Raw genomic sequence first — 12,326 nt, 5'->3', positions numbered from 1 at the left:
TGCCTTTTTCCTTGAGAAAGAGTCATATTTTCTCAATTTTTTTCAAGGGTTTTTTATTTTATATGCAATGGTACAAACTTAAGTAGTCTATAAAAAGGATATATTTAAAAATAGAAAAGGTTAGCATTCAAAAAATACATATTACAAGGACAAGAACAGAGGAACAAAAAACAGGTCAAATAAAATGATAAACCCAAACTTAACCATATCAATAATTACACAAGACACACTAGTGAAGTAAACAGTACCATTAAAATGCCGAAATTATCAGAATGGATGAAAAAACAGACCCAATGATAATGCCATGTAGGGGTTTTTAGACAGATCTGCAATCGCCCGGGCATGGACTTTGTGACTCGGTTCTAACAAACAGAATTGGCAGGTCACAAAAGCCAGGCCCCTCCTGCCCTGTTCCCTCTTGGATTGCTGACTGTGGGGAACACCAGCTGTCAGGCCATGTGAAGCCCTCTGGAGAGGCCCATGTGAAGAGGAACTGATGCCTCCCATCATCGGCACCAACCTGTCAGTCACAGTGAGCCACCTGTGCAAGGACCTCTCCAGCCGTGCCTGGACATAGCTCTGCTTGGCTATCATCCTGACTGCAACCTCATGAAAGAGCCTGAACTACCCACCTAATGCATTCCTACATTCCTGACCTACAGAAACTGTGAGATAATTGTTTCATGTTTGGGGAGTAATTTGTAAGACAGCAATCGATAATATATGCATCTACAAGAGGCATACTTTAAATACAAAAATGCAGGTTGAAAGTAAATAATTGGAAAAATATATACCATGCAAACAGTATGCAGAAGTCTGGAGTAGGCAGAAGATTTGAACAGAAATTTCACCAAACAAGATACACAGATGGCAGGTAAGCCCAGGAAAGCATCAGCGTTCTTAGTCTCAGAGAAACTCCCATTAAAACCACAGCCACTACCATACCATAAAAATGACTGACCATGCCAGGTGTTGAGAGTGTCGAAGTGGAACACCGCATAGCTGGTGGAGAGGTAAAGTCACCACACGTACCTACACTATGATGCTGGCATCCCACCCAGTATGTGCCCAAAGGAAAAGGTATATGTCTACACAAAGACTTGTGGACAAAGGCTCACAGCACTTTATAGTAGCCAAAGAAATTAAAACAACCAAACAAAATGTAGTATTTCCATACAGTGGAGTAAGAGAAATGAACTAGTCCTGAGGTATATTCTACAACATGGATAAATCTCACAATTACTGTTAAATGAAAGAAGCCTCCTCCACCCTCAGAAAAAGTACCTACTGTATGATTCCATTTGTAGAGAACTCTAAAAACGTAAGCTAACCTATAATCAAAGGAAGCAGATCACCGGGTTGCCTGGGGATGAGGCAGGCCCTGAACAATATGAGTTTGAGCTGTCGTGGCCCACTTAAGTGCAGATTTTCTTCAATAAATATATTGGAAAAATTTTTGGAGATTTGTGACAATTTGGAAAACATTTTCTCTAGCTTACTTTATTGTAAGAATACAATGTATAATGTTATGTTATCAGTAAGACTTATATCAACAGTAGGCTATTAATAGCTAAGTTTTGGAGGAGTCAAAAGTAATACACGGATTTTTGACTGCTGGGGGGCGGGGGAGTTGGCACCCCCTAACCCCCGTGTTGTTCAAGGGTCAACTGTATTACAAAAGCATGAGGAAACTTCAGGGGCAATGGATGTGTTCATTACCTTGATTTTCGTGATAAGTTTTGACATTACATACACACCCATAAAACTATCAAACTGTATTCTAAGTGTAGTATGTCAGGGAACTCTGAATAAAGCTGCAAAATGTAGTATATTCACCCTTATACACACCTTATATTTTTAGGTAAATGCAGATTAATAAAGATATTGTTAGAAGAGTATCAGAGGCCTCTAAAAATGCAATCAGTGATTTAAAAAAATAAGGGACATGTACCTTGGGAAAATGGCTTAATGTCTCAGGCAAGCTCAGTGTTTTCAAAATTACCAAATGATAGAGTAGAACTAGATATTCTGTGAGGCCCCCTAATTGTATCATGGTTTCAGGTTTGTATGAAAGAAAGCTAAGCTACATTCTCCTTTGTTGTAGATTGCCAATGCGCACAGTCAGCAGATGGACGACCTCTTTGATATCCTCATTAAGAGTGGAGGTAAGTCAGAAGTCACATCAGACCCCATGGGAAGTGACCTATCATTACAAGTTTATCAGTGTTTTCCTCTAGAGCTCACAGCATATCTTTGAGTAGTGAGAAACATATTCTTCCAATTCTTACTGAATTTATTATTTTAAATCTGTAAAATTTAGGCCATTAAAACTTACAGTATTAGATTTATCTATAGATACATGCCTGCTGAAAAAGACAGACCATCTCAAAATAGCAAAGTAGAACCAGATTTAAATTCCACATTGAAAAACTTCAAAACTTGTTCCATATGTATGTCATCGTGATTAAATAAAAACTCCCAATTCATGGGTTAATTTTATAACAACCAAGTTAATTAGATTGGACTCTAGTAACTATTAAAAGTCAAAGGCAATTCTAAAGCACTTTCTACATATGATTGAAAATCTTAGATTTTACAACATATCATCTTAAAAAGGGACATTAACCACAAAATCAAAGATACTCATCTTTAAAAATAAATGCTATTTTGGAATATTTTAAAGTATTGTTAAATTACCTTGATAAAAGGAGTTTTTAAATAGTGATGAAAATTTCTCCATTTATAGCAGGTACTATTTGATTTTGAGGTTAATAATCTTGTCATAATGTTGGCACAACAGGAAATTCTTGACGTTTAACTACAGATCTACAAATGAAAATAGCATTTTTTTGCTAAAAACTATGCTGGCCTTGCACAATAACAAACTCATGATATATCTAAACTGTAAATTAAAGAAACAGACATTCTTTGGCCTGAATTTAAGATTTTCTTTAAAAAATGCTTTTTGCCAACTATGGTGAAAATAATGACTTTTTAAAATGATTAAAAAGAATAATTTTTTTCCAGCCTAAACTTGGAAATTAAAATGTGTCAAGTCATTAAACAGTTATCCTCTAAGAAGGAATGATTCTTTTAATGGCAAAATTTATTATCCAATGACTATATTATTTTATACTAATACCAGTGATAAGAACAGAGATTTAAATAGCTGATTGTAAGACTCCTTAGACTGCACTTTCAGTTCTCAAAACAATTCCAGATGTGACTAATGAAGAGCAACATAAACTATCCTAAAAACACCTGTCCACACAGTTGGCAGTGAACACATAGGAATCAAATCTCAAGTTCTCATTCATGAATCCCAATCATTGAGTTGTACAAACTATTACTAAATTCATTTTTTCTAGTGTATTGTATATAAATGAAACCAATCAGATCCTCATAAGAAAGTAAAAAGATAAGAACTTTATTAAAACCTTTTTAAGTATCTATAGCATATGGCCCATTAATTTTCTTCTTGATCTAGCAAGGAATAATATAATTAGTGCTTAAATAAGATATTTATGAAATTCTCAACATTTTATATGAACTCAGAAAACAAGACAAAAGAAAAATATGATGATACACCTTATCTTGAAGCAGGTCAAAGGAGCTGTGCTTTAGTTTTAATTCAGAAAGGATGTAGGTGATATTTAACTTTTCAGAATGTTATACAAAATATATATGGCTAATTGGGCACCTAGTTCAACTATAAAATATATACAGTTAGCTCTTTCATAATATTAAGAATGGACTTTAAGGGTGGCACACTGCTGTGATAGCAGATAAGACAAGAACCCTGTCTTAACCCTAAAGTGATTGAGAAAAAGGACCCAAAGATCAAATAATCTAAAACCATTGGCTCCTAGCTAGTGGTGTGTAATTGCTTTCTGTGCTTATGCTTTAGATATGAGAATGTTATAAACTTACATGTTTGAATAAAATAATCCATCATCCTAAAGGTTCTTAATGTCTGTCCCTGATCAGTTGCATTTTTTTCCTACCTCAAAGCTAGACTGCACATAAGTCATCGCCAAATAATTATCCTGGTAACTGATAAAAACTTTCAAATAATAGTAAGCTGTTACTAATCATTTCACTTAATCTTGCACAGAAATTTCCTTCCCTATAAAAGAGGAGCCTTCTCCTATTTCCAAAATGAGACCAGTGACAGCGAGCATCACCACAATGCCAGTCAACACAGTGGTGTCCCGGCCACCACCCCAAGTCCAAATGGCACCACCCATATCCTTAGAGCCTATGAGCAGTTTATCTGCCAGCTTAGAGAACCAACTAGAAGCTTTCTTGGATGGAACTTTACCTTCAGCCAATGAAATAGCTCCCCTGCAGAGCAGCAGTGACGACCGAGAGCCCTTCTCTCTGATTGAGGATCTCCAGAACGACCTGCTAAGTCACTCGGGTGTGCTGGACCATTCCCACTCACCTATGGAAACTGCCGAGGCCCAGTTTGCTGCAAATACCCCCTGTCTGTCCCTTGACCTTTCTGACTCAAACCTGGACAACATGGAGTGGCTGGACCTCACTATGCCTAACACGTCATCTGGCCTCACCCCTCTCAGTGCTGCCGCCCCGAGCATGTTCTCTGCCGACTTTCTGGACCCACAAGACTTACCATTGCCATGGGACTAATGTCACAGACCTCTCGTCTCAGAGCTCATGGGTTTAAAAGATGAAAGTGATTCTAATCAATCAGTTTTTAGCGACAGAGCCATAGTTGCATCACTGCAATTAAAACAAACACGTTATCACAGAAAGAACAGATAGAAGGTCATGGCCTGGACACCAAGCCTGAAAGCCCCTCACTGCATCCAGTGGTGCATTTACACTGTTCAGCAGCACAGGGCTTTCTGAACACCACTAGTCAAAGAAGACCCACCTGTTTCCCCAGACTTCACTAAGGAATGAGGAGTCCTTTAGTTAAAACCACAAAGAGTGAGCAAAGTGTGCAGGATGACGATATGGAGACTCATTGGTAGTCAGGGGCACCCCCACCTCTGTGCTACCTCCTGAGGCCCCAGGCAGGATGCAGACAGTTCCGCTCAGAAATGAACACCAGTGTGAGGGAAGTGACAGGTCGCTGCACGTGGCTTATCCTAGACATGGCCTCAGCCCAACCAAGGCTCAGGCCCTGAAGGGCACCAGCCAGTTCAGTGACAGCCTTCAGCTGAAGACTTTTTGTTCCATTCGGAAACCAATGTAATTTTTTTGTGTTGTAGTTTATTTTACGATTTTTGGGATCTTTCTTCAGATTTCCAAACAAATTTAAATGGAAAATCTTTCACCAGAACCAATGTCTACAAAATACTGTTGTGAACAATCCACTGTAAAAAGTCCAGGTATATTGATAACACTGAAAATTCTATTAGCAACTCTCTGGGTTGATTAGATGAATTTTAATGTGTATATTAGGCATTTGTATGTACACTCTGACATGGTTATTTGTACAGCTTGCTTGCATTGGGGTTAAGGAATCGGGTGTCCAATGGTCCTACTTGTTTTAATAACTCGAATATTTCTAGAGTACTTGAGCCACATGTATTTCTGTATTTAGAGAATTGCTGACTAATTTCAGGTAACCAGACCCATCTCAAAGAACCAAGAAAAGGCTTTAGCATAAACTCTCTGAGCTGGTGAGTTGCACAGAGAAGACAAGGGAGAAGAAGCCATCAACCCCAGACCTGCCCGTGAAGATTACAGGTTAGACCTTGTCGCCAGGTTGGCTTCTGATCCCAGCTCTGGCCACCCTGCCTCTGTCCCTTACCTCTGGTTATCATTTTACAGGCTCGTAACTGGATGTCACACCCGAGCTCTCACTATATATCAAGCCGAAGATTGGAAAACTGGAGATTTTATTAGTAGTTTTTTGTATAGAAAAAAAGTTATCACATATTTGTTGGGTAGTTTCTTAAGAATATTCTAAAATGCCAACTATCGCAAGATTTCCAAAACTATTTCAAGGTAGTCATTTAAGTATATTGTAAAATATAAGTAACTGAAAAAAAAAAAACTGAACTCTACCAAAAAGCATGGAGGTTTTGTTAAATAACACTATCCCACTTGTGTCAAGCCTAGTGGGGAGGTGGCCTTCTCTGGATCAGTAAGCAGTGAATATTCCCACCATGACATGCAAGGGGCAACCTGACCCATTATCTGGAAAGAATTTGTGAATCATTTCTGGGATTGAGCTGATCTTAGACAAATTTATTTAAAATTTTCATTTTGGTTTGTAACGTTTACTACATGTAAGAAAAGTCTCTTTTCCCAATGTGAAAGCGCTTCTGAACGATTCAAGGCAGAGGTGGTCGTGCTGGATGTGGTCTGCAGCGAGCAGTTTACATGTTCAGAAGTTGGTAACGGCGCATGGGATCTCGTAAGGCTCTGTGGACCAGAATGCGGCCCTCTGAACATCATCTTCATTCAGATTTAAATGGCTTACTAACACCAAATATCTGCGGGACTGTTGGAGGCAACTGAGCAGCTAGTGCTGTTGACTCTTGAATGACTTTCTCTCTTCATCATCCTGAGCTGTGGACCTACATCTTTTTCTAGCCCTCATCTCCCCTTTTGCTTTTTCAAACTAAAAGTTTTGCAACATGACACAGGAAGGTGGCTCTCCAAAAATACATTCTGCTGTGCAAAAAATGCCATCTCATTAGCCTGCTCTTTTAACTACAAATTGCTTAAGTACACACTGCACATACATGTTCAAACCTTTATGTATCAGCATTTCCTTTAAAAGGAAGGCAAGAGTCTCTAGTTATTAATTCTACCAGCCACCATTTGCACCATTCCACTGGGCTCTCCTGTCCTGGTTTGAGCAGCAGCCAGGCGTCCATGACATCGGAGCTGCTCTCCAGGGTCCCAGCTTCATGTCAAAGTCAGGTGAGGACACAGACCATGTGCAACATACCATATGACCAAAGGTGACACTGTATTCAAGGCCCATCTAACCTAATTCATTGTACGTATTGGTAAGTGCAATGGGAAAGGTATGTGTTTACTAAAGAAATTTTTATTGTTTAAGGTGAGTTTCAGAGCCATTAAAGCACAAGTCAGCACAGCCGGTTGGATTTCCAATATGCAGAAGTTGTATGTCAGCTTGCAGAATATCACACTGCCAAGAAAACAGCCAACTCCTAGAAACATATTTTCTCACATCCAGTCTTACATCCCTAAATATTCCTGAAGCACAGTAGTATCTTGCCTTTCTGGTGTATGCAAGTGTCAGGTCACGTCATTGGGGGTGGAATGAACAAGGTTATACCAAAGCTTCTACAGAGTTTGGAAGCCTAGAGGTATGTGGTCATCTTGTACATTTCAGCAAAGCATGTACTAGGAAAGCTGTTAGGACAGGGTTAGCATTCACATTCTAGTGTTTCTCCTGAAACGTGCAATCTGTTGTATAGTATTTGCCACATGTTTTAATATAGGTGTATTCTGAATTCATGGAAGTTTTTGCTCACATACTATCTGTTTTTGTTTTAGATGAATATTTTTTTAATATAAGGAGATCTTACTTCAGTTCCCTTTTCCAAAACTGCACAGTTCCGTGACCCACCTGGCTGATACTTTTGCAAGTGCAGCTTGGAATGGGGGCAAAGGCAGTCTGCTGCGGCCTCAAGGCTGCTGCCTCTCAGCTCAAGGCCAAGTCCCAGCCACAAGATCACGCCGCTGAAGTGTGCAGTCAGTGCGCCCTGAGCGTGGTACCAGGCGTGTCACCCATCTGAGCACCAGAGTTGACTCAGGCCACCTTTATCCCCACAGCCCAGATCCTTCCTGGCCACATAGCTTTCCTCAGAGGCCCTTCAGAGTTCCCAGGCTGGGAGCAGCCACCGCTGACAAACCAGCTATCCCCACAAGTGGCGGGATAGGCCCGCCACTGTCCACAGCAGGCTCAGCCGTGGGGAAGCGGGAGGTGTTTTGTGGGCTCAGTACCCACCCTCGCACCGTTGTGCTGGTGGGGAGCACCCAGCACCGGTGGGGATGTTGTAGAAAACTTGAGTGAGAACAGCAATTCAGTGTCAACCAGCAGAACAAACCAGGTCCATTCAGCCAGATTTCACAAGTAACCCCCTGTGTGTTGCCATCCCTCCCTGCATTTGAGTCCTGGCGACTTCTGGCAACGGAGCAGAACGCCAAACTGCCCACTGGCCTGGAGGCCACAAAATTCAACCAAATTACCAAAGAATGTTAACTGGAAAGTCAGGTTTATCAAGGAACACAGCTTACAAAGGCAGAAATGTGTCTTTGGAGAGCATCCTACCTGCATTTCCACTCATCTTTTAAGTGGTTTCGGTCAGAACTGGAAAGTAACTATTAAGATGTAGTATTTCTTTTCCCTGATTCAAATCTTCATAACTTACTTATTCAAGGCTCTTTCTGGGCTTCATTTTCACCTGTGAAGGGACTCTGTCTGCATGACAATAAACTAGAGGTCTGCAGCCTCACCCGCCCACCCTCTCCTGTGTTCAAGGAAGCATGTCACTGCAGAGGGTTTCTACCTGACATCCTTGGTTTGAGGCCTGTGATTCGAAAGGCTGCACATGTTTACAAAAGAGCTCTTACCCTCCGCGAACACATTGTTCTGTGAAGCATTATTGGAAAATCACAGTTTTGTGACAACAGGGTGGCAATCTCAGCTCAACAAGGTGCTGTCTGGAAGCAATCAAAACATGTCACTGGCGATACCAACACAGCTGTCGCGTTTAACAGAGCTTTGTGCCAACTACTAAGGCAGAGCTTTAACCAAGTTCATAGAATCACCAAGACTCATCACAGTTACCTCTCTACATTATGCTGTAAGGACACTTGCTAATTTGGTTGGGGGAAGAAACACTTAGGAAAGGGTTTAGTATCTACCAAAAATACTTAACCTCAAGTAACCAATAGTAATGCAAACTTGCTTTAAAGGAACCAAAGGCATTGCCAAGTATTTGCCAAAAGGAGGCACTTTTTATTTAGAATTTGAGACTAATGAGATCCCAAAAAGGTATTATCCATTTAAGGTTATGATTTTCACAAAGATGTAGATATTTCTCTATTGTTTTCATGTAAAAATAGCATAGGTTTGTTTTGTTGATTTAAGGATCATGTATATTTAGTAGTAATACAAAGTTCCTTCCTTTCTACGTGCAAATCAGTTCTCCTCTTCTCTGGCTTGCAATAGAAACGCAATGTGATAGGTGTTTCTCTTCTTATTTTCATGGTCACATTATGTCTTAGCATCTCACTTTATGAAAAAAAGGAGAAAGACACCAATCTACAGAGCCCTGCTTATTAAAGCACTAGTTGAGTAAACAAGATTATGGCAATCGGGGGTCCATTCATGTATTGCCTTTATGTTGTTTTTTTAAAGAAAAACCATGATGCCTTTGTATTTTGCTGTTTGCACCCCTGAAGTCAACTCTGTACCATGTCTGAATGCCGTACGTTTTGCACATGTACTGTACATAGGTAATGCATATGTATTTTTATATGTGTGCACATTTATCATCAGATCTTTTGTACATAGTGGCAGTATTGTAGCTGATCGGGAAATGTTTGATATCTCAGCAATTTTGCATTTTTGTGTCTCAAATAAAAAACATTTTGACGTACTATGATTCTTGCTATGCAGAGAAAAGGCCACAGCCTATAGGTCAGGAGAGCCCCTATAGACCTGTTGGGTGGAGATGGATTTGGGAGGAGATACCATCTTTAGAACATACCTCACAGCAGACAATCACCAAAAGCAAGTAGACTTGAGACGGGTTGTGTACATCACACGTCCAGTGAGCCATCCTCCCCAGGTGCAGGACTGGGGGATACAAGATGGAAACAGGTACTAGCTGAAGGTTTATACCAAAATTACATTTGCCCTTCCACAGTCAAGTAAACACTGAGCAAAAGACATGATAAAGCATGTAGGTCCCCCAGGGGCTGGTAGATTGGCGCACGCACAGTGAAACGTACTCATGCTTCTCATAGTAATAAATGCACCACCAACAAAGTCCCTGGAGGCCCCAGATAATCCTTCAATTTTGCCTAGTTTCAAAAGTAACCACTTATATGAGGTGTTTGCATAGACCATACAAAATGGTCTTTAGAATTCAGCATTCTTTTAGTAAGATGGCATTTAATTATCAGCCCAAAGCCCATGGTTAAGATAAGAGTTTTCAGGAGGACAGCATATTTTCCCCCTTACTTTGATGAAATAAAATGGTAACGAGTATACTTGGTTGACAACCTTAACTTCCACGTCAGCATCTGATTATGGAAATTAGCATTGTATCCACCACAGAAAGGGGGGAAGAAAGAACACTGGTTACTTAAATACAACAAAATGTTCGCTCTCTGCAGTGTTTCAGGACCAAGACAGCAGGTTCAGTGGATGCCTGAATAGGTGATGCTTCCAAGGGGCTAAAGCATTGGTAACATCACAAATTACCTGCCAAAATCCTGACCTGGAGGGGAGGAAATGTGGACATTAAATTCACCTAAGAGAGAAAAGAATGTCAAAGGGAGCATGCAAAATGCTCCAGGCCATGGGCTCCCTGCTTCAGTCTGCCTGCAGGACGGAGTCCACACAGGAAGTGCTAGGAAACTAAGTCTGGGAAGGCAGGAGGCAGCTGGGCCTTCAAGGATCCCAGTCCTTGCAGGGCTTCAGAATCTTCTACAGATAATTCTGTTAGCTTTGGGTAATACAGGCCTCTGAAAGCTTTTCATATATTGCACACAGTCATCACTAAGCATAATCCTTTAAGCCCATTTGCTCTAGAACAGAGATGACTACCAAGTCATTTGTAAACACAGACACACCCACACACTTAGTGGTCAGTGGAAATGAACTATAGCTACTGCACGTTAGACAAACAGACTGACTCCATGAAACATGTAAATTACATGTCACCAACAATTTTATGTGGCCACATAAGCCTCTCAAAGTTTTCTCAAGTCACTTAAAATTTAACCTAACTTTGAGAAAGAAACCTCATCTTGATATCCTATCTTTTTCTAATTCTTGTGACAAGTTACTAAAATTAAACCCACACTGTGGGAGTAGACAAAGCACAAGGACACTCATCAGCTTTTGAACATCCCTCTTCTTGGATACAACTGTGTCACCAGTCATTCCAGGAGGAATCTGCTGATGGCAGCCAGGGGGATGAAACCCCATTGGACTCCCACAGGTATGCTGCACCTATGGGAGACTCACAAACATCCCAAACCCAAACAGTGCCAACGCTGGCTGTCTCCTGTCCGAAGTTGTAGTCTGACTGATGGTGAGGAGGAGCTCTTATTCAGGTTGACAGCTAAGAATTTCAAGTGTTCACCTCAGACTCAAACGCAGGCCTTTGAGAGCTTCACTGCCTTTTCTCACCCACAGCTGGACAGAGCCCAAGTCACATGAAGCAGACGGGCAAACAAAGCTGCCCGCCTGTGACGTTCTCGGGACAGAGAGTGCGGTCACAGTGGTTCTGTTCCAATACTTCTTTAAGCACTAGAAAAGGTCTGCAAAGCTGTTTTAACAAGTAACTATTTTCTCTATGTTAAACTATGCTAAGCAGCTTGGAAAGTTGACCAGGACATCACATTCACTAGAGATACAGAAGCTGCAAGAAGAAACCAAAAAAAAAGAAGAAACCCAAAAAAAGGTGTTCTGACCAAACTCCAAGCCCATCTCCCTACACTCCTGACACATGGTGCCCATGCAGAGGGACGTAGGTGGCAACAGGAGAAGAATAACAGGAGCAAACGCATTAAATGCTGTGAGATGCCAGGCCCTGTGCCAAACACTTCATAGGCATGACCTCGTTGAACCCTGAATCTGTGAGTTGGGAACTGATGACCAAGTGGCAACTCAGTGCAGAAACATCCTGCTTAAAATAAGCAGAGCATAGATTTGAGACCAAGGTTCTGCCACCCCAGAACCTAGGCTACTTCTGTAGACTCGGTACATCTACTTCACCTCTCCATCTTTGCTCAGATCTGAATTCAACTGATTATTGCTGACTTAATTCATATCATTCATAAGGTTCACCCAGACTGGGCATCTCTCAAATCTCTTCAGTCACACACATTTCACAAAGTAGCTACTCACACAAATGGTTAATGGGACCCATGGTACAGCTTTTACTGGTTTTAGTTCCAGCCACACCCTAGCTGAAAAGACCGAGCATCTTAAATGAACCCCAGGGCCAGGGCCACACACAGTAACTCATTATGACACCCTGCCGATCCAGCCTGGAGCTTCTGTAGCCATTTGAGCACATCTAAAAGCCCAAGGGTTCTAACAATTTTACAATAGCTAGTATAAGTTGAAGATG

The 12,326-nt window shown here is 41.0% G+C and overlaps 1 protein-coding gene across 4 annotated transcripts in view; it reads left to right on the top strand.

Annotated features, from left to right (window-relative positions):
- Positions 1-9,617, top strand: part of MRTFB (myocardin related transcription factor B) — a 226,708-nt gene extending 217,091 nt beyond the window's left edge. For all 4 annotated transcript variants that reach the window (XM_036917865.2, XM_057486947.1, XM_057486948.1 and 1 more), the window contains 2 exons: positions 2,105-2,165; positions 4,115-9,617. In XM_036917865.2, the coding sequence (XP_036773760.2) occupies positions 2,105-2,165; positions 4,115-4,650 (597 nt within the window). In that variant the 3' untranslated portion in view covers positions 4,651-9,617. The remainder of the gene's footprint in view (positions 1-2,104; positions 2,166-4,114) is intronic.
- The last annotated feature ends 2,709 nt before the right edge of the window (positions 9,618-12,326 follow it).

This window comes from Manis pentadactyla, chromosome 10, assembly GCF_030020395.1.
Source record: "Manis pentadactyla isolate mManPen7 chromosome 10, mManPen7.hap1, whole genome shotgun sequence".
Taxonomy (NCBI): Eukaryota; Metazoa; Chordata; class Mammalia; order Pholidota; family Manidae; genus Manis; species Manis pentadactyla.
Note: the sequence above shows the minus strand (reverse complement) of the source record. Positions and strands in the feature narration are given on the sequence as shown.